The 25,781-nt window shown below is 37.0% G+C and overlaps 1 protein-coding gene across 25 annotated transcripts in view; it reads left to right on the top strand.

Annotated features, from left to right (window-relative positions):
• Positions 1-25,781, top strand: part of GPHN (gephyrin) — a 347,846-nt gene that overhangs the window by 219,812 nt on the left and 102,253 nt on the right. For 14 of the 25 annotated variants that reach the window (XM_075425604.1, XM_075425606.1, XM_075425626.1 and 11 more), the window contains 4 exons: positions 966-1,032; positions 5,102-5,374; positions 6,642-6,749; positions 14,528-14,662. In XM_075425604.1, the coding sequence (XP_075281719.1) occupies positions 966-1,032; positions 5,102-5,374; positions 6,642-6,749; positions 14,528-14,662 (583 nt within the window). The remainder of the gene's footprint in view (positions 1-965; positions 1,033-5,101; positions 5,375-6,641; positions 6,750-14,527; positions 14,663-25,781) is intronic. The other 11 variants (XM_075425611.1, XM_075425610.1, XM_075425625.1 and 8 more) reach the window with 1 other exon arrangement.

Below are 25,781 nucleotides of genomic sequence, written 5' to 3'. Positions count from 1 at the left end.
CTCAAAATTTTTGGTAGTGCTCTATCAAGAAATTTTTTTCATTTCTATTCTGTCTTCACTTACGGCTCATGATTTTCTTTGATACAGAGATTGTTACACACTTTCTCTCAATTGTAGTCTCCATATCTTTGTGGTTTGGTTTCGTCCTTTTACTTTTTTCTTATCCCTGTATCCCAGCCCTGGGTTTTTCACCACTGATTTTGTGAACAGTGGAGAAAAGAAGGAGACATTCTTTACAACTTCAAGACAAAAATCCAATAATTTTGATTCTTTTTTCTTGATAAATATTTAGCTAAAAGGAGGAAGAGGCAAACTAAACAACAGAAAGCATTCAGCACTTGGGTGTCTGAGTTCAGCCCTGCATCAAGACCAAGGGAATTCTCTAAAGACAAAAAATAAAATCTTCCGTCTTTGATAGTTGATTTCATCCATTTTTTGAGGGAGAAAGAAGGCTGTTAGGAAGAATTAGATATGAATTGCATAAGTGCGATTTTCACTTCAGAATTACTTCCCTCTGTGTTTTTCTTATGTTGCATCTTTAAAAAAAAAAAAGACATATTTGAATCAATGCAACCAGCATGGCTTAGTATTTTTACCTGGGAAGAGAAATAGTATTTGACACCATGACTTACATTACAAAGGAACCATGCATATGAGCAAATAGGGACTATATCAAAGAATGTTTTGGATGCAAGTTAACAAAAGAATTAAGGGAGCTGCACAGATCTAAAAAAGATGGAAAACTAGCCAGTGTTTGTACTAGCAATTAAACGTTAGACTCCGTTGGCCTTTTTCAGCACTGCTTCTCCGGAGCTGTTTTATGAGAATACAATTGTCAAATATTTTTTGAAATTGAGTTTATAAATTCTGATAAATAATAGAATTTGTCTTAAATGTTCTGTTCTTGTTTCTACAGTGGAGGGAGTTGCATGCAAGAATTTCACTCTGGATTTCTTTCTTTTCAGACCTGTGTGTGGAATCAGAGGGAAAACTCTCATAATTAATCTGCCAGGTAGCAAGAAAGGATCACAGGTAAGAAGTGTTCTTACTGATCTGCTACTGAGGATCCATGATGAGTACCTCCCATTGTTCTGAGTGGTAGATGGTACCCACTGCAACAAATTTTACGAAAGTGAATTGAAATGCATATTCATGTAACTGAACACCCCATCAACTCTCAGTCAGGAATGATACAATTCCAGTGTGATTGAAGGTACTGTATGACCAGGACAGTATTAGACGTAGTGCAAGAGAGCGCTCAGTGTAGCAGGCAGTGCTAATGAAGAGTTGAATGGTCTCCTGACTTCCTCCTGCTTCTCTAGTCTGCCTGTACCCGATTCCTGTGTTGTCCACAGCTTTCAATAAAGCATCCAGTAAGAGGAAGACATAGCGTATGGTAGAACTTGCTGGAGTACGAAGAATATTGCTGGTTTTGGTCAGCAAGAGGGGAAAAAAGGGAACATCATTTTTAAGAGCTTAAGGATTTTTTAAGTCTTTTGGATATGGGTATCAGACTTTACACCCTTTATACAGTTTGTTTTCTTCCTGCATTTTGCTCAGTTTGGGCAGGGAAGTTAAGCTTTATGTTTTTATTCATGCTTACTTTCTGACTGTAGAGCTGAGAGAAATACAATTAAACATCAGGATTTTGTTTTCGTTTGTGTTAGTAAGGCTAGATCTTTCCAGTGCTCTTTCTTTCTGTGTAGTTGGCTGACAGATCCAGAAAAACAGCCTTCTCCACACAAATACTGCTAAGCTGAATAGTGGGCTGTACAACGTGATACAAGACTGCTAAGGTAGATCTCGTGTCAATCATGAGAACATATTTCTCCAGGGCTCAGACTATGTCAGTGGCCTTGTTAAAAAATGTCTTTACTTCTGGTCTCTAACAAATGCGTGCCTGGTCGTTCATCATCTTCTAAACCAGTAGTACCCAGTCACAGAGGAGACAGTACTAATGTGTTTGGCAGCACAGCCCTGAAGTCACTGTTGCTTGAAAGATTTATGTCTGGAGATAAAGAATGTTTATGTGGGCTGTCACCTGGAAGTTGAAGATGAACTATTTTGATACTCTTATCTTAAGCAGCCATCACAGGTTTTGAGATACATTATCTACATGTTTCAGTTCGGGGACTCAGTAAGCCCTTCTATGATTCTGCCATTCCTTAGAGCCTTTTAAGAAAATCTAATGAGACTCTGTAGTTGAAAATAAATTAAAAAACCTTCAAAACATGCAACAAGTATTGGAGGATGGTTAGGCAGGAGTATGCCTACTTGAAAGTCTTCCAGTTTGGAGTGGAAGTCGTATGTATGTACATGTATTTAACAAAGCAGTGGGCCTCCCCCATATCTTAGAGACATGGTACCCCAGTAAGATTTTTTTTCAGAAGTCTATGCTTCTTTTCTTGAATTAAGAAAGAGATGAAATAGCCTACAATCTCTAATGCTTTTCGTTGTGTTCAGTAGCACTCCTAACATGCTAGAGACAAAGTTGTCATTTTCTGCCCTGAGGCACTCAGACTGTGAAGAGAAGTAAATTGTACAAAGAAGATCAGGAAAAGAAAGGAAAAAAAGATAATAAGTATTTTAACAATAATTCAATATAAAGTAAGTAATAAAAAAGGTAATTCTGCTGGAAAAGAAAAAAATGTCATTTTGTTATACAAGCAAGCTTTCTATAAACTGATGATTTATTTGTTCCTATCATGCTGATACTCTGTTCTGTCACAATTTATTTTAATATGGAATGTCTTTAAAGTATCAGATTTCAGCAAAGATTTTGAAGACAAATGATAAGGAAATTGTTCTATAACAGACTGGATCTCAAGAACAAAATAGGGCGAGTTGCTACCAGGAATTTTTCTCATTTCTCTCTTTTAAGACTTGCAAATTCCCTTTCCGTCATATTAATACAATCATATAAAGCTATGAAATTGCAGCAGTATACATATTTTGTTCATAAAATATTAATAGAAAATGACAGCAATGTAAATGCTCCATCTCAAAAATGGACACAATGCATGCCAAACATGTTTTCTCCAGAGAATGTTTGTGTGGCATGTGCCACTGAATCAAGACGTATAGAATACTTCCATTTTTGTGTTGTTCTGGTCTATTTTCTTTTCCTTTAGCCTTGCAAAAGGTATTTAATGTTATGAAAGAGTGTGAAGTGTGAAATAACCAGATGCTCATTGAAATCATTGGGTCTATGGCAATTTTCATAATTGTACCAGCAATTGCCTAAAACAATTAATTTTACAAATAGCATGAGCTTTTAGAGTACTTCCTGGGAACCTGTTCATGAACAGTCAAGCCAACAAGGGTTCATTTCAGCGGCAGGAGTGGGGAACATGCTTCTCTAATGAGTTAATCATTAATGTACTTTTCCATGATTATTGGTCAGTTCACAGATTGATGACCTTGTTTACCGCTTGCTTGAGGTCTGCTTTTTTACTGAAGTAATGATGGTTGTATGCTTCAGTATTTTAAACCGTTTTAAAAAGAATACTGTGGAAGCACAATAACTCTGAGGTTTACACTTGCATTAGAACTTACAGTTCTTCATTATGTTTGAAAATATATTTTAATATATATTCATTATATACAGCCTCTTATGCTCATACAGTTTGCTCCAGTTCTTCAGAGTGCCAGATTGAATGTTTTAAGAATTTATATATCTATGAAGTAGTATGACTTTTCATTACTCTTAAAGGAGCGCCTGGAAGATGGGTTCTTATTTAGAAGCTTTGAGGAAATACAGTGTTTGAGATTCATGTTTTTGAGTAACTTATATAAACTCTACATAGTCATTTTTATATATTGAAAATATTTGTTACAGTGTTTACAAAATTTTTTTTTTCTGGATACTCAAAAGTGTTGAAATACATTTTTAAAAATCTTCCTTATGCTTGAAACAAGACCGAAAATGAAGTGCACCAAAAGGAATAATGTCAGCTTTCTCTGTCAAATTGTGTGTTGCCTAACTGCAGTGCCATGGCAATTCATTCTTGTGACCCTGCCATCATTTTCCAATAATTTAATGTTCATATGCTGTCTGCTCAAATGACACGAAGAAAACTCTTTAATGAGGTGCCATGGAGGAGGATGAGACAACAATAGTCATAAACTGAAGAAGATAGCTTCCAGCTGGATAAAAAGAAAAAAAGAAGTCACTTTGAGGGTAATTAAGCATTAGAACAGGTTGTTGAGAAGGGTTGTGGAGTCTGTTCTTGAATTTTTTCAAGACTTTGCTGAACAAAAGCCTAAGCAACCTGTCTGAATTTCGTATTGACCCAGATCTGCACAGGAGCCTGCACGGCGTGACATCCTGACGTTCCTCCTTGATTTGATTAAATATAGCATATTTTAGCAGCAGAGGTAGCTATATACGTGTATGCCCATTGTGGAACAAGAACAGTTGCACTGAGCAGCATATGTATTTTTGCTTTCTCCAGCCATATAAAATACGCTTTCTAATTGTTTTTAAGATCATAGAGCAAGGAGAGGTTTGAAAAATGGATTATTTATGAACATTTTTTCTGAGTTATATAAAATTATAACGACAGCAGTATAGTTTGTCATTATTCCAGTATATAGGATAAGTCCATGAATAAAAAAGAAGATAATTATATTGTAATTGTGGAAACCCTTATGAATTGTTCTCTAATTGTGAAAGAACATAATAGGAATTATTTGAAGCTAATATCCCTGCAGGGAGAGAGTTAATGTTTTCGTTCTGCATTTTTGTAGCATTCTACCAACTGCTGTGAACTGTTTTCTGTATTACATATTCATGAAAATTTAACTCTTGTTTTATGAAGTTTTAATCCAATATTAGCTTAATTACAGCAGCCTTGTTTTATAACTTACTGTATTTGCATGAAAAAAAGGCAAAAATTTATAGTATAGTCCCCAGTTCTGGTTCTGAGTTTGGTTTTTTTACCCTCTATGAGCAATTGCATAGGGCATTGAAGGTTTTATTTATGATCGGGTGAAAATATACATCTAAACCCAGACTATCGTTTAAGAGTAAATCTGAAAAAATCTGTATTTACTTCTGCAGGTAACTTTTCATAGTCATTTCTCTTCTTGTTGTGCATAGGAATGCTTTCAGTTTATACTGCCAGCCCTACCTCATGCCATTGATCTTTTGCGGGATGCCATTGTAAAAGTAAAGGAGGTACACGATGAGCTTGAAGATCTACCTTCACCACCACCTCCTCTTTCTCCTCCTCCAACCACCAGCCCTCACAAGCAGACAGAAGACAAAGGAGTACAGTGTGAGGAAGAGGAGGAAGAGAAGAAGGATAGTGGAGTTGCCTCAACAGAGGACAGTTCTTCTTCACATATAACAGCAGCAGCTATTGCAGCTAAGGTGAGTCCGGCTTGTTTCCATAAGCGACCCTTTAGCTTCTGTCTCAGGTACTTTCCACCAATACTCCTTTGCAAGTTAAGACTATACATTGATGTCTGTGTGGTAAATCAGATGTATTTTAGGTACATTTTGTACAAATACAGCTTCATAAAAAGATATGAATCTCGTTTCGGTAGATGATCTCAAATTGCAGTGGGAGATACCTTATTTATTATGTTTGATGATAACATGCATTTTTATGATACCATTCTGATGTGGCAGACTGTTCTTAGTGCGTTTTTTTTGATTCAAAGTACTCACACGCCTGAACTTGCGAAGTCCAGTAGGTGGCATATTAAGGAATCACAACAAAATTTTTTAAGCCATAATATCTATTTTGAAAAGAAAATGTTGGTTTCTAAAAACATTGAGAAAAAGTATGACAGATAGATAGCAGGTCAATTAATAAGCTATCCAGACTACTGTATCCCAGTGTGCATGTCCACATAAGAGGTGTGAAATTCCTCTGCAAAGCTAAATGTCGTCACATTATGTTTATAGCCTTGCTTTCACCAGTAATCATAGATCAACATTACTCAAACCAAAATAATAAGTTGGAGACTACAAAACGAAAAAAATTAGATAACACTTGCAAATTATTTCAGTTCAAATTTTAGACGTTTTCCAGAGCAGTATCATGTTATTTGAGATATATATATTTACCTCAGGTTTATGTCTTCAGTTTTCAAATGGAAAGACAATGTATTCCTATGTGTTTGGAAAGATTTTTTTTCCAAACTGCTTTGTTCTGTATTTACTCCACAAATTGTGCTTCTAATTCTTATTATGGGAATTGAAAGTCTAAGTAACTCAAAATTATGTTAAAGAATTTCTAAACCAAAGCAGAAGCATTCTAACTCCAGAAATGTGAATTCAGGTCTGAGAGATCTTGACGTTTCTAAGGCAGCTGCAGCTGGAGATCACCTCATGTACAGAAAATCTTGATTACATATATCTTTACAGAGATGAATTAAGGTAATTATCACTTGCAAGTTTCAGTTTTAATGAAAATTTTAAATCAATTCATTTCTTTTCGTATAGGCAAAGATAAATAATATGTGCAATTTTTAAAGGCAGAAAATACCTGAGATCTAAACTGGCTGTGTTCATAAGAGCTTGGCATTTCAGTGTCACACTTGTTTTCACCTCATTCCCTTTGAGTCATTTGCGTGTATAGTTTTATGTTTTCCAGTCACTGTATTCATAGTTGTTATGTGTTGTGCATTAGAAGCATCCATCCTACACCAATCCAGCTGTTATCATGGCAAAAGGTGAACAGCCCATCCCTGGTCTCATCAGTTATTGCCATCACGCAGCAGGCAGTGCAGGAGAACCGGTAAGAGACACTTCCGAGAGGCTTTTGCACTAACAGTAGCTAAAAATACACTGCCTGCCTCCTAGTCTACTGTGCTGTTTATTTCTTCTAACAAAGACACGTCAGTGGTATCTCTTAGAGTACATACTACGAATAATACTCTGTTTAAGATACAAGGCTAAACAAGGTAAAGTTCCTGTGCGCTGTCAGTTTGAATCATTTGGCTGCTGAGATAATCATTGCTATAAAGCCTGTGTTTCTGATCAGTCGCCAGCTTTATCATCTAATATACTCAGTAATTTAATATAATTAAAATAATCTCCTGAAATGATTGCTTTAGAGCTATGAAATTTTGGTAACTTTCTCCCCTACGTTTACCTTGCTTTACTTTTTTCTCTCAATAGTTTGTCAACATAATACAGCATTTGCACTGGATGTTCATAGCTTGCTTTCATCGCTTGCAGTTGCTCCCTTATTTTTGTATTCTGTTTCGAAGTAGAATTTCTGAGAAACAGAAGAGAAGACTTGAGGAGTCAGGATACAGTGGGCTTATTATAAATTACTAGATTTTAGTGGATAGTAGGCAAACATTTCAATGAATGGCAGAAAGGACTTAATTTATTGTAACCCAGAGGTTATAACTCGGGCTCTGACGAAATACTATACAGTTTTTTCCATCTCCCAAAGGTTTAGTCTAGGCTTGAATCAAGATAGAATAATAGCTACAGTATCATCCAGAATGAAATGTAATTTACTGTATTCATAACTGTAGGTTAAAGAAACCTGAGGAGGACAGTTAGCCTAGAGAGATGTGCCGTCTGACCCATTCATTCAATCCATGTCAGCCAGCAAATGGAGTGTAAGTTCTTGGGAAAATATGTCACTAGATTTGATCACCAGAGGCTGCACTTTCTTCCCTTAGGCAAATGGTAATTTAAACCATCAGTCAAATAGTGTAACACCTCTGTATTTAAAACATGATGACCATGTCTCTTGAAAAGTCACTTAGGAAATGCGAAGGTTTTAAAGTTCACACACCTGATGATAAAGCTATGTATGTGTGCATACATACACATACATTTATTCCAGTGGTTTCCTTTAGCAAAGTACTCTTGGGCTATTTTTTAATGCATTCTGTAATCCAAATCAGATCTTCAAACTCAGAGCAGGGAGCGGCTAGTTCTTCAGAAAGCTGTTGGTTTTTTTAAGCTGCCCTTTCTCTATATTTTTAAGGTATCTTTGCTCTTGTATAACAATCATAGTAATTACTATCTACACCTTGTTGTCTTAGTACCTCACCAGCATTGTCAATCTTTGTTCCAGTCCTGGGCAAAAGAGAATAAAGAGCTCCTATCTCTTCCTTTTTCTTCTTCTTGTCAACACTTTGTTCTCTAATCTGAAAACACAAATATTTAAACCGATATAAAAGTACTTCTGGAAGAGGTCATATCAGATAAAAATTGTAGAAACAATGACTGATGGGTATGGCTTTGTCATTTCATGCATTTCTCATTCATTTCTTTCTCCGTCAGTATGTTACAACAGGTTTTCCACTCCGGCTAGTGCAAATAGAAACTATTTTCACTGACCGTAGAGTTTTAGTGTACCCTGTTTAGAGTTTTGAGACCTCTACCCTCTATTAAGCTTGTTCCAAACTGGTAAATGAGTTGAAAAATTTTAGGGAGAGACAACATAAATACTTGGAGTGTGACACTGTGAAAGTTTAAAAAAAAAAAATCTGTCCAAAACACAATAATATTCCTGCCCTACTGCAGATTTCCAGGCTGCAGGAGACACAGACATTTCTCGCACGTTTGACAACCTCTCTGACAGGATTAACAAGAAGTTACCTTGATTAGAGACTTAGGTTGCCTAAATTTGATTTTAAAAGGAAAAATACTTATTAAGTGTAGGTGAGAAAAATGAGACATTCCCCATATGACATAACATATATGCGTAGAAATACCAATCATATTCTATTGTACCTTTCACTTAATGAACAGTATATATCCATTGTATTTTTTATATTTTTATCTTTATGCAGTATACATATTAGTGCCTTCTCTGAAATCTGCAGGTTGTAATGGTTTAAAAAGGATATTAATGCTGATTTTAGCAATACAGTGCACTGCACTGTCATATTAGAGAAATAAAACTCTTGAGAGAAAAATTGGTAACTGTGAACTAACTTAATTCTCTCAGTGAGATTTTGTGTCTGCAAAAGCTAGCAAGCTGAAACTTAAGAGTTCTAGATATGTTTATATATGGATTGTTTTATGACATTTGTATTTTCTATAAAGATAGTGATTAGGCAACAGTTCTCATTGAAATGAAATGCCTGTGATCATTTTTTCCCTTTATCTGTAGCTCCCTTTTCTGATAAATGTCCTGGCTGAAATTTTACTTAAATTTTAATTTTGTCACAGGCAAAAATTAGTACTTCACGTGCAATCCAATGGAGACTGGAGTTGTCTCAGTCACTTTGTTGCAGAGAGAGTTTTTTGTTCTGAAAAAGATCATATTGGATGAAATTTTAGAAGCAATGATTGATAGATATGGTGAATAGAAAAAAACAAACCCAAACAGTTACTTGCCTGAAGAGGGTGAGACAATATGTAATATCTGGTTACTCTGGAGTAATCAGAGTAAACCCATGGAGAACTGGATCATGGTATGATTTGCAAAAGCAATATTGTATTTCTATCGTGGAATCTTGGAGTATGTAAAGAGGTAATGGACCCATACACATATCAACAGGTGTGCAGCTTTTTGTCAGAGGAGGATAAAGAAAAGGTGTCTTACTCGAAGACTTAAAACTATTCTTCTTTTTTTTTATTGTGTGTCTTCTTATTTTATGCTTTTATCAAAATGTATTTTTTTGCTGTATTGTCCTTAGTCATGGAGATTAAAAAGAAGCATCAAAACTTGTAGGTAGTATTGGAGCTATGCCACAAAAAAACTTAGGGACATCAGGTTTTTTTGTGCTTAACATATTTAAGATGGGATTTCAGGAAAAAAGGAGAACAGAAGGGAAATGGTGCTTCTGACTACAAGCTGTTTGCATGATCAGAATATCATTGTCCCTGTTTACCTCTATTTATACTACATCTCTAAGAGTCCATTTGCAAATCAGAATACTCCAAGTAGAGGCCAGTTAGGCAGCATTTTTGGCAAGAAAGATATCCCTAGCTTAATCATCCATAGTGAAGAGAAACTCTCCTGACTTCATAATTTATAGTGGAAATTGCAGCACAAGTTGCTTAGCCTTGAAAGATCCTCTGAGGAAAGCTGGGTTTTTTTTAAATGCTGACAGAAATTAACTGACAAAAATACTGTCAGTCTAGAAACACAGCAGTAGAGCAGAAAGCAGGCGATTGGTGGCATGTAGAGAACAAGATCTGTTTCCACACAGCTTATGAACAGGTTGTAAACATGAGAAACTCCAACATGTGGAGGAGGGTTTATGGTGAAATAAGATCCCCTGGGTATAACCCAGTACCTCTAAGTCGAGGTTGCTAGGTTAGACATGGTTGTTATTTACAGATGTGAACCAAGGAAGTTGAAGGGGGAAAAAAAAAAAAAAAAAGATGCAAAAAGGCAGTATTTAATGACTAGATTCTTAAGACTGGTCATTTTAACTGCACAGAGACAAGCCACAAAGCTGTCTTAATATCCTGACTCTGGTCCTAAGAATGCAGCCGATTTTAAAAGCTAGGATTCAAGCTTGTTTCTGGAAGGAGGTGCTTTCCAGTGGCTTCTATTTGCCCTAAAGCCTTACTAGGCAAGAATGCCAAAATGCCTAGATGGAGACTGGGTGCAGCATCTCCATTTGAAAAAAAAAAAATCTTGGCTAGAAATGTCCAATGTTAGTGGTTTGTCTTGTGGATCTTCATTTCTTGCTCCCATTTGTTGTCTCCTACTACCATTTACCCCAAACATGGTGGTTCTTTTGGTGATTCTCTTGGAACCTGGACATCAGGCTGAGCTAAGGAATTCTTAATGCAAAGATCTTAAAATATGTGTGTATATGTTCCTTCAAAGATCTGAATTTCTACATTTTCTTGTCTGTTGTGATAGCAAAGTGAAAATTGCAGGAGGTAACAGCAGTCTGATCTGGTAGAAGTGCTGCCTCTGAAAAAGGAAGAGGTTAAAATCATGACAATAAAATCAGAGTAAGCCTTTGTAGAGAGCAAATTATAGTGGAATATTCTGCATTTTTTGTTGCAGAACTAATTTTAGAGAGAAGTTCTATCTGAGGTATTTATCATTTGTATGTCTTACCATTTTACACAAAAAATAAAAAATTAATTGCTATGTTAAGCTGACAATCTAATCAATTATAAAGCCACTATGACATCTGCATGACTGCACCCAAATACTGCAGTAAAAGAAGCAATAAGACTTTCTAAGACTAGTTATATGAAAGCTAAGAAAAGCTTTCTTCTTGAATGCATTCTTCTACCTCTTTTCTTTGGAACTGGTGATAAAACTGAACAGAAGAGACAGAAGATAAAAAATAACGATAGATTCACTTTTAGAAGTGAAAATAAGACCATGTTCTCACTGTTGTCAGTTGGTGTAGTTCCACTTATTTAAGTGAATTAATAATACCAGCTAAAGAATCTGTCTCTAAAATTCCAGCTTAGAAACAGAATCATAGAATAGTTTGTGTTGGAAGGCACCTTTAAAGGTCATCTAGCCCAACTCCCCTGCAGTGAGCAGGGACATCTTCAACTAGACCAGGTTGCTCAGAGCCCTGTCCAACCTGGTCTTGACCATTTCCAGGGATGGGGCCTCCACTACCTCTCTGGGCAACCTGTTCCAGTGTTTCACCACCTTCATGGTGAAAAATTTCTTCCTTATATCCAGTCTGAATCTACCCTCTTTTAGTTTAAAACCGCTCCCCCTTGTCCTATCACAACAGGCCCTGCTAAAAAGTTTGTCCCCATCTTTCTTGTAAGCCCCCTTTAAGTACTGAAAGTCGGCAATCAGTTCTCCCTGGAGCCTTCTTTTCTCCAGGCTGAACAGTCCCTACTCTCTCAGTCTTTCCTCATAAGAGAGCCATTCCATCGCTCAGATCATTTTTGTGGCCCTCCTCTGGACTTGCTCCAACAGGTCCCTGTCTTTGCTGTGCTTGGGGCTGCAGAGCTGGACGCAGGACTCCAGGTGGGGTCTCACCAGAGTGGAGCAGAGGGGCAGAATCCGCTCCCTCACCCTGCTGGCCACAATTCCTTAGATGCAGCCCAGGACAGGATTGGCTTTTTGGGCTGTGAGCACACATTATCAGCTTATGTCCAGCTTTTCATCCACAAGCACCCCCAAGTCCTTCTCAGCCAGGCTGCTCTCAACCCCTTCATACGCCAGGCAGTATTGATACTGGGAGTTACCCTGACCAAGGTGCAGGACCTTGCAGTTGGCCTTGTTGAACCTCATGAGGTTGACACAGGCCCACTTCTCAAGCTTGCCCAGGTCCCTTTGAATGATATCCTGTCCTTCTGGTGTGTTAGCCACGCCACTCAGCTTGGTGCCTGTCGTGGTTTAACCTGAGAGTCGGCAATTAGGACCTGACATCTGCTCACTCACCCTTCCCTTTCCCCCTGCTGTGGGATGGGGAGGAGAAATGGACAAAAGGTAAAATTCGTGGGTTAAGATAAAGACAGTTTAATAAGACAACAAAGGAAATACTAAAGCTAATAGTACTCTTACTAATCATAATGATAGTAATAATGATAATAATGAATATGCAAAACAGACTATGTACAATACAATTTTTTTCACCACCCGATGACCAAGTCGCATCCAGTCCCCGAGCAGCAATCGTGGAACCCAGAAATCATGAATTTTGCAAAACTCCTGAAAAAGGCCAAACTCCCGGAAAAGTTCGAACTCCTAGCCAAGAGAGGATTCGAGCTCATGGAAAAGAGAGAAAAAAGAAAGATTCCTGCCCCCTGGCCAACCCCCATTAATAAACTGAGCGTGACATCCATGGTATGGAATATTTCAATCGGCCAGCTTAGCTATCAGTCTGGCTCTGCTCCCTCGCAGCTCCTGCACACCTGCTCATTAGCTGAACATGGGAGACTGGAAAAAGTCCTTGATTTCTTAGCAACAACTAGAACCATCAGTATATTATCAATATTAGTATTAAAACCAAAACAGAGCAGCTACTGGGAGGAAAATTAACTGTATGCCAGCCGAAACAAGGACAGTGTCATCTGTGAACTTGCTGAGAGTGCACTTGATCCCACTATCTGGGTTATTGATGACGAGATTAAACAGTACTGTTCCGAATACGGACCCCTGAGTGACACCACTTGTCACCAGTCTCCATCCAGACATTGAGCTGTTGACCGCTACACTCTGGATACAACCATCCAACCAATTCCTCATTCACCAAACAGTCACCCACCAAATCCATATCTCTCCAATTTAGAGAGAAGGATGTTGTAGGGGACCATGTCAAAGGCCTTACAGAGTCCAGATAGACAACATCCATAGCTCTTCGCTTGTCCACTGATGTAGTCACTCCGTCATAGAAGGCCACTAGGTTAGTCAGGCAGGACTTGCTTTTGTTGAAGCCATGTTGGCTGTCTCGAATCACCTCCTTGTCCTCCATGTGCCTTAGCATAGCTTTTGGGAGGATCCATTCCATGATCTGCCCAGGCACAGAGGTGAGGCTGACAGGTCGGTAGTTCCCCGGGTGGTCCTTTCTATCCTTTCTAAAAATGGGCACAAGGTTTCCCTTCTTCCAGTCACCAGGGATGTCACCTGACTGCCATGAGTTTTCAAATATCATAAAGAGTCACTTGGCAACCACAGCAGCCAGTTCCTCCAGGATTCTGGGATGCATCCCATCAGGACCCATAGAATTATGCATGTTCAGGTTCCTCAAGTGATCATGAACCTAATGTTCTCTTACGGTGGGAGGGACTTTACTCCCCCAGTCCTTGCCTTGAGGTCTGTCCACTCAAGAGGTGTGGGAAGAGAGGCTGACAGTAAAGACTGAGGCAAAAGAGTTGTTGAGTACCTCAGCCTTCTCCTCATCCATTGTTACTAGTTTGTCAGTCATGTTCATCAGGGGGAGTACGCTTGCCTAGCTGACCTTCTAATGCATTACGGGAGGGGAAAAAAAGATTGAATTTTCATTTTTTTCCCTTCAGAATGCATTTTAAATGAAGTGTTGGCTTTGGATGGTGGTTTCTAGTGCTTTTGCTTGTACTGCTTCCAGAGAGACTTGTAGCTTCTGTGATACGAACTTCACATCAAGAATTTTTGATCCTGAAATAAAGTCTTCAGTACACGGAATAAAGAGTATTTTCTCACTGCATGACATTTCTTATGAGAAATTTTCTCACTGCATGATGTTTCTTCAGAGGGGTTCAGCCATTGCTGATAAATGGATTTCTGTTCAGAATATTGTCCGCTGGTTAGAGAATGGGAAGTCTGGGTCCCTTCGTGCCACAGTAGAAATCACTGTTGGTCGTTGTTGGGTTTGAAACAGAGGCTTAAGAGGAAAAACACTACTTTCTTATTATTTCCTGTTGTAGTATGTCTGATTCATTGGTTTTTCAGGACAAATAGTATGTTCTGTGCTAATTCAGATAGAATATGAGCTTATATATTTGCTAGGTATTTGTTACTGAAATTATAAAAACATGCCATTAACCACTGCCAGCACTGCGTGTGAGGAGGTATGCAAACTGAGGAGTGGGATATTCCTATGTTTTTGATGTAAGGTTTTGACTAAGTTTTAAATACAGCATTTTTTTACTGTTAATTCCATCTCTCTTCTTTTTAAGATTCCAGATTCCATCATCTCTCGAGGTGTTCAGGTGCTCCCGCGTGATACAGCTTCTCTCAGTACTACTCCTTCAGAATCTCCTCGTGCCCAGGCCACCTCTCGTCTCTCCACTGCATCCTGCCCAACACCAAAAGTAAGCAGATTTATGCTTTGCAAACTCCATGCTCAGACGTATGATCTATCAAGTTAATCTGTTGCTTCTGCTGAACAAGGTTGGTTCACATGCAAGGGTCGTATCATTCTAAATAGTAGATAAATGCAAGATTGTATGGTTCATTCCATACGTACTGTTACACAATTAAATATGTGGGTCCAACAACACATTATGGTTACTGAAGTTTCATGTTATCTTTTGCAATATCAGTCTTGAATATGGAATTGTTAACACCTTGAATGTCTTTGATTTCCCAAGGAAAACAGATAATCCTGCCACTGAGTAACATTAAGCGGGTAGTATTCTGTTGAAAAAATTAGTGTGTAAATTTCTAGCCTGGGCTGGGGCATTTCTGTGCCCCACTTTATTATTGTTCGGTTTAAAACGCTCTCAAACCAACTGGTTTTGCTCAAACTTAGAGATTTGCTGCCTGACATTTGGAAACAAAAAACAGCCTAAATTGAACAGAAAGAAAGTTTTAATGCCAACCTTGTGGGATTATTATTCAGTTCTTACTGATTATGCTATAGTATTTAATCATTGAGGTGAATTCTCTTATCTTCTCTTTTTATCAAACTTTAAATAGCATACATCAAAATCCAGGTGAATTGACCAGTGGCAAAGTCTGTAATGTTTACCTTCGGCAGGATTCCTTTCAGCAGAAGAAAACTCTGTCTGAATTCGCTTTGTGCGAAGATCTTTCTGTGGCACCAGATGCTGACATACCAATAGACCCGTAGCAGATGGCAAACAATAACATTCTTCCTCATCTAATTCATGATCCTTGAAGATTATTCTGCTTGCTAAAGTGATTGCCAGCATCTGCTAGTTCTTCTTTCCTGCTGTCTCATTCTTTTCTGTCAGCAAACAAGATTTATTGGCAACTACCCATAGAAATGTTTTGGTTTAGCCTATGGGATCGTTTTATGCAGTACTCACCTTCACTGTAGTAGAATCAAAATAATGCTGATGGACAGCATACTTGAACTTCATTATCTAGTTTACTTTTCTTAAGAAGATGCTCAGTGAATTCTATCTGCAAGCGTCTCCTTCATTTCTTTGCTAAAAAATTATCTGATGGCTTAAAAATAAAAACTCAGAGCTTATTACATTAGAACACTTAGAGCAGAAGGGCAGTACAAAACTGAGAAACTGCACTGAGTTTTATGCCCATTGACAAAACAAAAGTACCCAAAGAAAACCAAAGGAGACCAGGCATAAAAACAGAGACAGCGCTGCTAAGAAATAGCTCTAGATGAAGCCTATATATTTTCAGGAAGGTTATCACAATGGGAAGGAGTAAAGCTTATCTGTTGTGAAGCGGAATGCATTCCTTTAGACTATCTGATTCAAAGATTCAGAGGTTACAGAGGGAAACTACAAGAACTTTGAAACATTAAAAATCTAAAACTCTTCTTTGGGAAATTAGTTGAGATGAGCTCTTACCATAATTGGATCATACTTTGGTATTTCATGTTAAGCCCTGTTTTTCATGTATTACTTCAAAATCAGATTTTGTTCAAAATGTGTGAGACCACACCACTTTTATAACAGGAATTGCCGTGCAACATCTGGCTAGTCTAGCTTTTCTGTGATGTCTTTCAAAGGTGGGGGATACAGGCTGATACAGAGAAAGATTTAGGACAGCCCAACTGGAAAATAAACATGAAAGGTGATCTCATCTGTTCATATTACCTAGAAGTTGGATTTTGACAAAAGTATAAGCTTCTTTGCCTCTTAGAGAGCTCTTGGTTAATTTTTCTTATTACTTTAAAAACACCAAACAAACTACTCGTCATCTTTTTTGTTCAGTCCTTTTCAGTACCCTGAAGTTCTCAAACATTATCTGGATTTGTCAAGAAATATGGTTCATTCATATTCTTCAAGGCTGTCAATGTGTCTAAATGTCTTCACATTCTGTGTTTTTCCTTGTGCATCCTGCTTTCTAGTAATGCAATATGAATTAACTTTACACTGGACCTCTTGATGCACACAGTAGTGAGACTAAAGATAAATTGTACTTCAGCATCCAGTTGATATTCCAGGGTGGTATTTTTCTTCTTTAATCTGCAAGTGTGTATCTTTTCAATATTCTCATTTGCTGGTTTAGGAACTCATTTCAGGGCTCCAAAGCATGTGTATATGAAATGAAACAAGGGAGAGGAAGTTTCAGCAAAAAAGTTTAATTTTCTTTGATTATACATATTGTTTGGAGTGATGCTCTAACTGTAGAGCTAGTGGCACTGTATTTCTTTGTCAACTACATATTCCAGTTTATTTTGTTGTACCATTTTCTTGTTGTATTTTTTTTGTCCTGAATGTACATAAAGCCTTACATCTCTCTTACTGAATTTGCTGAATAGCAGAAATTTGTGTGTGTGTCTCGGAAAAAAAAATCAAGCTTCTGCAATGACAGGAGCACCTCTGTTGAATGAATGTAAGTAGGAGGTTAGTAACGCATGGGGGTATTGGAGAGAAGGTATGGGAGAGTGAGCTACTAATACTCCAGGTTGATCTGTTAGGAGAAGTCTTTACCTTTTCATAATTACATTTTGGAAAACTTAACGTTGTTTAAATATACACACAGATCATCTAGACAAAATACATTTAATTTAAATTTGCTTTACTGTTTACAATTTATCTTTCATGTTTTCTTAAAATTTCATGTTTCTAGCAAAGTAGTAAATCATTAATACTGAGTTTGAACCTGTATATTTCAATCAATCATCAAAAGTTTAATTTCCTGATAAAAGAAGTAATTATATTTTTCACTGTAGCCTCTTAGGAGGTCAGAACTTCTCAAGACAAATTTCCTTTGGGACTACTCAGTCTGTCATTAGGTACATCCCCAAAACTAAGCAAGCTTGCTTTTGTTAGCTTTTAATAAATCTCTGTAGAACACCTTCCATGTTCTCTAAATTGCCTTTGAGTTTCAAGCAAAATCCACTGTGGCTCAAAGAGCATTCAAACCATATGTATAGTAGATGGATTCAGATATAGAGGCAACTTAAGTTTCACGGAGGGGGAAACTGCACGAACAGTCCTCCCTTTTTCAGTCATTCAGTCATAAAGTTGATAGTGATTGTGACAGATATTTTTAGTTTTTACAATACAGTTTTGGTCTTTTCAAAGTTTTACTGCTTTCTCGACAAGGTTAGATGAATTTACTGAATACTCACATGACAAAAGTTTAGGATGACACAGGTGTGGCTTGAAGTTTTTCATGCCATCTCCAGGACCTGCTCAGATTCTAACATTTTACTATATTTTTTGTGTATGTTTGTGGCTGGCTTTTTCAATAATTTAAATGCAGTGTTCTTTTCAGATACAAAAGTAATGTACTACCTAGTGTAAAATACCTTTTACAAATGTGGAGGGGTTTTTTATGTTTTCATTAATGTTGACTCTTGGGGCTTTTTTTAAACTTACAGTATAAAATTTTATATCTGTAACTTCAGATAACTTAAAGAATATATGCAGAGCAAATGACTGAGTCATTTCTTCGAACTTCTAATTTTGTTCTACTCTTAGGGAGATTATATTAGTATGAAAGAAAATTACAGCTTTCATGTTGCAGTCTTCACTTCTCCCGTACATAAATGATGTAATCAGTATTTAATTTTTGGCAGTCTTGTGTGTCAAAATCAAATGAAGCCAATATAGAAGACCAGGGACGGGTTTTAAATTATCACCAGGAATACTTTTCAGTGGCAAGAGGTGTTCAAAGTGTTTCACTTGGTGAGATCATCAGTCTCACTGATGTTCAGTTCTTCCACTACAATGTGCGGTTGCTTTCAGTGTTATCTTTGATCCTGAAGGATCCTAAGGAACTTGTTATAGCAGTTTTAAGATGAGAGCGTTTTTTAATTTTTCCATCTTCCTACGTCATTCGCGACACCCCTTATATTCTGCCTGAGAAAAATTCTCTCTCTACTTCTCTTGCTGGTTATCTGTCCCTTCCCTAGCTATCCATTTTTTAGTTACATTGAATCAGACAAAACTCTCAGTGGTGTTAAGTTACATCCTTACATATGTGTAGTTGTGATACATAGCTTTTAATTCCTACATCAGGAAAGTTTGTAGGCTCTATCTTAGAGCTAAAATGAGCAAGCAGGGCTACTTTTCAGAATTTTTTTAGATTCTGGGAAAACTGTCATCTCATCTATCCACCGCTCCATCCACACCTTTCTTTGTAGCATAGTACATTTAATTCTGCTACCTAGTCACTTTCTGTAACTTTCTATAGCTCTCTCCTATTATGAACTCTTGTCTTTATCATTTGTAAGTTGCCATTCACCTAAAGACCTAATATTCCTAATGTAAAAAGAGTGATACTTGTAATTTATGTGAATGTTTCAGTTGCAGAGAATTTCTGAAATGAAACAGCCTAGAAAAATACTTTTTTTTTAAATAAAGGGCTGATGAGAATTGTTTATTGTATATTATATATATAAAGATATTTGTATTATATATAATATGTTTTATTATCAATCACCTCTCATACTTGCTACCAGTGAAAAATGATGCTTTGAACACCTTCTGTCATGAACCATAGCTTTAATCTTTAATACGCACATTGGTGCACGTTTTCCACACAGTCAAATAAGTTACAAATTAGTACTAAACCAAATTATGATTTTACGTTTTCAGTCTAGTGTTGTGACTTTTAATATACAACTACCATGTGAAATAATGACATTGGCAGATGGGAGCAGGTACAGTTGGGAAGATGCTTTTGTATCAATTATTGTTACATATTTTTCAGTAGAAAATATATTCAGTATTTTTCAGTAGAAGAAAGATCAGGTAGCTTACCAGAAATTCTTGGTTACTAATAAGATGCTGTTCAGGACATGATTTAGCAAGTTGTAGTTTTATCCGTAGGGTACAATGGGTGCGTTGAATTTTATATTTGTTGTCGTGATTCCTACTGTTTCTTCTTAAGGTGATCATCAAGGTGAAAACAATATGGCAAGTAGATGAATATATGTTTAAGTTTGTGTGGATACACTGAATTCCCAAAAAAAGTTTTTTTGCTTTTTTAATTTATTAAGTTTGCATATGCTGTAGTTTTTTCTGCCTAGGAACTTGCTTGAGTAAGTAGCAAATGCTTTGGCACAGCTATTTAGCTGTGATGTGGCTGGGGAGCATGGAAAAGTGGAAAGGATGTTTTAAGTTGTTAGACTGATCTAGGCAGGTGAAATCACACTCTGAGCACTGCAAGGGTTTCTTTCTTTTTTTTGTAAAACAGGTAGCTGTTTATAGACACGTGGGCTTAGTTAGATATTTGATCCTGCTAAAAATTCCAATGTTTTATTCATTATTTCTGGGGTTTATTTCCTCTTAATTTTTTTTAGTGGGCATTGTAGGATTACAAAAAACATTAATTTAAGTGAAAAGAGATGCTGAGAGAATGTATATTGGAGTAGAAGGTAGCCAGGGTTGCCTTAAGATGAGGAATCCTGCTTACTAACGCACATCAATCTACTGTGTCTTCCCAGGTTCTCCTCAATACAGCACAGCAGTGGTTGTCCAATCAATTAAGATACTAGAATATTTTCCATATAATTATTGCCTTTATTCCTCATTGTTTAAAGTGTATTGTCGTGGCAAAACACGTGGATGATTTGAGTCCTAACAAGTCTTATTTTTAGTTTATATTTTGGTTAAAAACCCTGATTGTTGTAAGTTCAAAACACTAAGTGCCGCAGCATCAGAAGTGAGACATTGTAACGAAGAAAGAAGCAGCTTGGTATAGCAAAAAAACCCAAATACATCATCAATAATAATAGCAAAGTCTACTAAAATCCTTTCTAAAATGGAAGATTCACTTTGTAGGAAGGTCGAAAAATAGAGGGGTAGAGTTTTGGGGGTATTTGTTAGTACCAAAATAGACCCATCAACAAGTCTCTGGAGAGGCAGAATAAAGACTTGTGTCATCAAGTTTAAGCTGAAAATTGAATTTCAGTAGAGGTACTTATATGACTTAGTTTCAGTTATTGAACACCTGTTTTTCAAGTAGTACCATATTCATTGGTAACTAGCGTCTGTATTAAATAGTATAGCTATGCCAAAATCCAGTTCCCTTCCTTTCTCATGCCCAAGAACTGTTTATAGCAGGGCTAAAGAAGGATGTTGGAGTAGTTGGAAATTGGGTACCTATACCAATCCAGAGCATCTGAAACAATTCTTGAATTCATAGAATCAACTACTTTTCAGACCTGTTACATAAGGAATCATATGAAGAAGCTCTAATGTGCAAAATTGCCCTACATTTCTCTTTCTTTTTAACCAGTTGGTATTATATTAAGCTATGGAATTCCATTCTTTTCTTGAGTCCAGTGAAACTTTCAAACATGTCAAAAAAGCTTCTCAGTCTTTCCCTGAAAAGATTTTTTCAAACTGTAACTGTTGTGCGTGTGTATCCCTCCAGAAGAGAATAATCTTTCAGTACAGACGTACTCTCACACATGCATTGCATGAGTTCTGATCTATGTATGCTTATGCTGCATCAGCTTGTCAGTTCCTCCTTGAATTTTTTTTTTCAGTCAGCTTTGGGAGCACAAGTTTTTGTTTATTACTATGCTTTCTTCAAATGCTAAATGTTCTTTTCAAATTCTGATAACTTCACTTTGGCATTACTTTAAGAAAAGAAGCAGCTTGATATGTTTGACATATGAAATAACCCAAATACCTCATAAATATTAAAAGCAAGGTCTACTAAAATCCTTTCTAAAATGCAAGATTCACTTTGTAGGAAGATCCTTCTCGAATTAGTTTCCTTACCCACACCTTTTCAGTACCTATCCAAAATAAATCTCTGGTTTGAATTCTGATGTATCATAAGATGAGGTCTCTTGTGTTTGGTGGTTTGCTTTTTTTTTCCCCAATTTCTTTCATCCAATTTCTTCATTTAGAAATTACTGTCAGCGCATCTCTGCAGAAATATTTGCTAGCTCCATTTTCAATATATCTAGTTCTGGTCTTGTCACTGATGCTTTTTAAGAATGTTGGTGCCTGGAGATCATTTTAATGTCCTGCTGGAGTTGACCTCTTGGAGCAATATTGACTCCCCATCCCATTCATTCTCTTTTTCTTTTTCTTCGGGATGTTAGTTCTTATTACCTGTGCCAATTGATTTATTTTTGTTCTTCATGAAATATGGTTTCAAGAGTAAAACTGTGTGTCTGTGTGCTGAGTTTTTGTATAGCCGTATGGTTTGTTTGTAGGAATTCGGTTTTCTGCTGCTCCTCTTTTTTACTGTCTCAGTTTCTGCTAAGCTGTGATTTCAGCCATTCATACATTAACCTGATCTTAATCAACATCTCAGGTGTGGGCAGGCTTGCTTCTGTTCCTTCACTATTGACATAATAAATAATCCACATCACTTACAGCTGTGTTCTTTTTTTGATAAAAGGATCAGAAGTTTCAAATACATATTTACAAGGTGAGACAACGATCTTCTTTCTTCTAGTTGTTTCTTTCTTATTATAGCAATTAATTTAGCAGCGATGTAGCAAAGTTCAATGCCAGATATTATAGAAGGGGTAGGTGATGTTCTTTTAAAACAAAAAGGGTTTCAGCCACACTTTCATATTTACATACTCAAGAGCGCAAAGATGCATACATTCAGCAGTCTGTCCAGCATTCAGGCATCCGTATATGTGTACCCACCTGGTCTGGTCAGGATTGCTTGAAATGATGTATAGGATGTGGGGCACCAGCTGTCAAGTCCTCCACAACTTCTCTAGGTTTCTTCTGGTATCCATTAAGTCAGTGTTTGATTTGCCTTTAGGAGCTGACAGTTAAGTGGATATTTGTCTCTCCATCTGGTTCCACCTCTTGCATATGTGAGATTTGCTTGCTGTCCTGTGTTGTCCTTATCTAAACCTGCTTTTTATTATTCTGACATCATCTCTCAGTGACTCCAACTATTTGTTTTGGTCTTTAAATCATTTTAGGTTGTCTTGTTTCACTGATTGGGTATCCCCAGAAGCTGCATGAAGTGCTGTGATCTAAATGAAGTACTAATCTCTATGCCATCAACACGTTTTTCTTATATCCCTTCTGCTATGCTTTCTGGTGCTGTCACATCCATACATTTCCATTTATTCTCTACCACTCTTACTATATCTGTTAGTTATTCAAGGAGTATTCTTATGCAGAAGTCTATATTAGCTTGCTGTTGAAGCAAGCCACTTGCATGTCACATCCTGATATCGTATCATGCTTCTACAGATTTGCAATATAATAATAATACTCCATTTCCTGTGCACATGCAACCCCAAGTGCTGTAAAAAGTGGTGGTAGTCTAGCAGCACCAAGCAATTATGTGTTAGCAGGAGCCAAAAACTTAAATTTAGACCAGGAAAGCTCTTTCAAGGCATGCATGTTCCTGTGGTTAATGTATCATGTGCAGTGAAAGTTCCCTGGTTCCATTGCAGTTGATGCGAGATGTGAGAGAGAAGCAAGAATCTAAAGCGGAGGCATTGCTTTTCTCATGGATGATGTAAATATGGAATATGTAGGTTCTTTAGCGAGTGTACTAGTAGTCCCTGAAGTCCAGTTTCACCTTTAAAAAGGTTTTTAGGAAATAAAGGAGTTAAAAGTAAATGGCATCTCCTGGTTCTGTGAAACTTATGTCCAATTTCAGGCGCTATCTAATACTATTTAATGTTGCAATATGTAATACCATCTAAGACTGGCAAACTAAAAATAGTTTTCCCAAGAGCACAACTGTCTCCAGCCTTGTTTTAGAACCTCTCTATCACATTGGTCAGTCTGCACTCAGTAGCCTTTGTGCCACTGTTGGCCTTTTAGCTTAAGTATGCCAGTCTTTTCTTGATCACGTATTCATTCCTCACATAGACGTATAAAGGGGATGCATAGAAACTTTCAGATTTCATTTTTCTGAATCAACTAAGTCCAACTCCTTCATTTTCATCCTTTTCAAAAAGACTCCTTCAAAAGTCTTTTCCTGTATTTTTTGTAACTTGCACCTTCCTTGCATTGATCAAAACTGTGTATCTGCTTATATGAGATTTTACTGACGTTTTGCACAATGGATTTATAATCTCTGTCTTTTTTCCAACTGTTAAGTCCTTGCCCATGTAGCAAAGATGCTTGTTAGTTCAGAACTTTGTGTTAAATTTCACTCCATTTCTTTTACAGCAGTCTTCAATGTTATCAAATGCCTGCTGATGAGATTACGTCAATATTCTGTAATGATGATGCCTCCCATATTTATCTGAGAGCACTCCTAACTTTTCTGTCAAAACCATTATTGAAAGTACTAGATAAGGTCAGTTTCTACATCACACATTTGCAAACTATATTCATAACTGCTCTTCTGCCTGTTCCTCTTTCAGAAAAATATATTGTTACCTTCCAACTTGCAATTTCCTTGACCTCTCAAAAATTCTGTTTTTACTTCTGTGTGTTCCTGACCTATATTTCATCTGTTTATAAGAGCAGTTGCCTCATCAAAAGTAATACAGCTTTATACTAATTCTCATGGATTACTATACCTTTGTTCCCATATCATATATTATCATCCCTAATCAAAATTCAGGCAATGTATGATTTTCGCTTACCTAGTTCACCATTCATGTCTTCCCAAACTCAAATGATAGCATTTCTACTTTCTCTTCTTCTGTATGTATTTTTAATGAATCTTTTACTCCTTGTTTTAAATTCCTTTAACTCCATTTTGTATTTAACAGTTTCTAGCTTAGACAAAATAGTATCTTTTATTTTCATGTCTGCCAGGGCAGACATGTCTGTCTAGACCTAGTAGCCTTCTTGGCATGGTTTTTCGTTCTTCTCCACTCAAGAAAACAGAGTCAGAGTATTTTAAGAATTTATTTTGGCTGTCTGTCAAAGTATTTTCAGTTAGAATGGTACTTTTGCAAAAGGCTGATGAAAGGTGGTCATTTCTCTCCCTTGGTAGGTAAAACTGTTGTCTGTTGATACAGAAAAGTATATTTTTCAAGATCAGTCTTATCTGAATTGGGTACCTGTTCAGTTTGGATTTATTGCATCTATAGCAACAATACTTCTCATCTGAGAGCAAATCTATCTTCATGTAGTCAAGCAATTAGGCAATTTCATTATAGTATAAAACTGCAAAGTCGTTCTTGATCTGAAGTGATAACAAAAGCAAGTGTCCAAGAAGTTAGTTGTTTATCTAAAAAACAGGTCAAGCCTGAATGCAAGGCTCATATAGACCATTTATCCTAGAATGTGTGGGTGTCGTCATCTGGTTTTGCATGGAGCTTACAAGATACCTTCTGCAAGACATGGAGACAGACTTTATCTCAATTTTGAGAATTTTTTGTAATCACTCTTTTATATCAAGGTCTTGTTTCTGGTATCTTTTGTTTCCCAAGCAGATAGGCTTTCTCTTTTACAAAAAGGTAGTTCTCAGAATCCTGTTACCCTTGCCTTTATAGGTCAGCACATCAATACGTCCAATGTGAAGACAGTCATTCATCTATTCGTCTTTCTAAGACAGAAACAACAAGACATTGTCTTTTAGGACATAGCCTGAGTAATTGCTATCAGAATTTGAGTTTCCTTCATTAAGTAGATTCTTAAATCGTATTGATTATGCAAGTTTTTGAACTGTAGCTGTTTTTAGCAAGTTATTTCCCCAGAAAGTTTTGAGGAAAAGGTACAAGGTGCTTTCTTCTGCCAAGTTCCCATGCATTATTTCCTGGCTGGAAAAGGAGAACATGTATCCTACTTAGTATGTGGCCCAATGCTCTCACTTATACCTGTTCGTGTGTGGAATCCTCATTCTGTGCTTCTCTATTCCTCAGGATGAGTGGGGTTTCTTTAAAAAAATCTGTGCATATGTGTGTACGCATAATCTCTTATCACAGCTGAGCCTAGGTAATGTGCAACCATACCAGAGGAATACAGGTGCACTTTCTCAATGCTGCTTTGCTTGCTCTTTTGGTGTGGTTCCACTCTATCTGTTCTAAGTGCAATAAATGACAGTTTCAAGTACCTCAAATGAACAGTAGTCATTAAGCGAGGAGATGAGGTAAGCTCTATAGCCGATTTATCCAGAAATGTTGGGAAACATTACTGGAAT

The sequence above is a fragment of the Opisthocomus hoazin genome, chromosome 7 (genome assembly GCF_030867145.1).
Source record: "Opisthocomus hoazin isolate bOpiHoa1 chromosome 7, bOpiHoa1.hap1, whole genome shotgun sequence".
NCBI classification, from domain to species: Eukaryota; Metazoa; Chordata; class Aves; order Opisthocomiformes; family Opisthocomidae; genus Opisthocomus; species Opisthocomus hoazin.
This window is presented reverse-complemented; position numbering and strand designations above follow the sequence as displayed.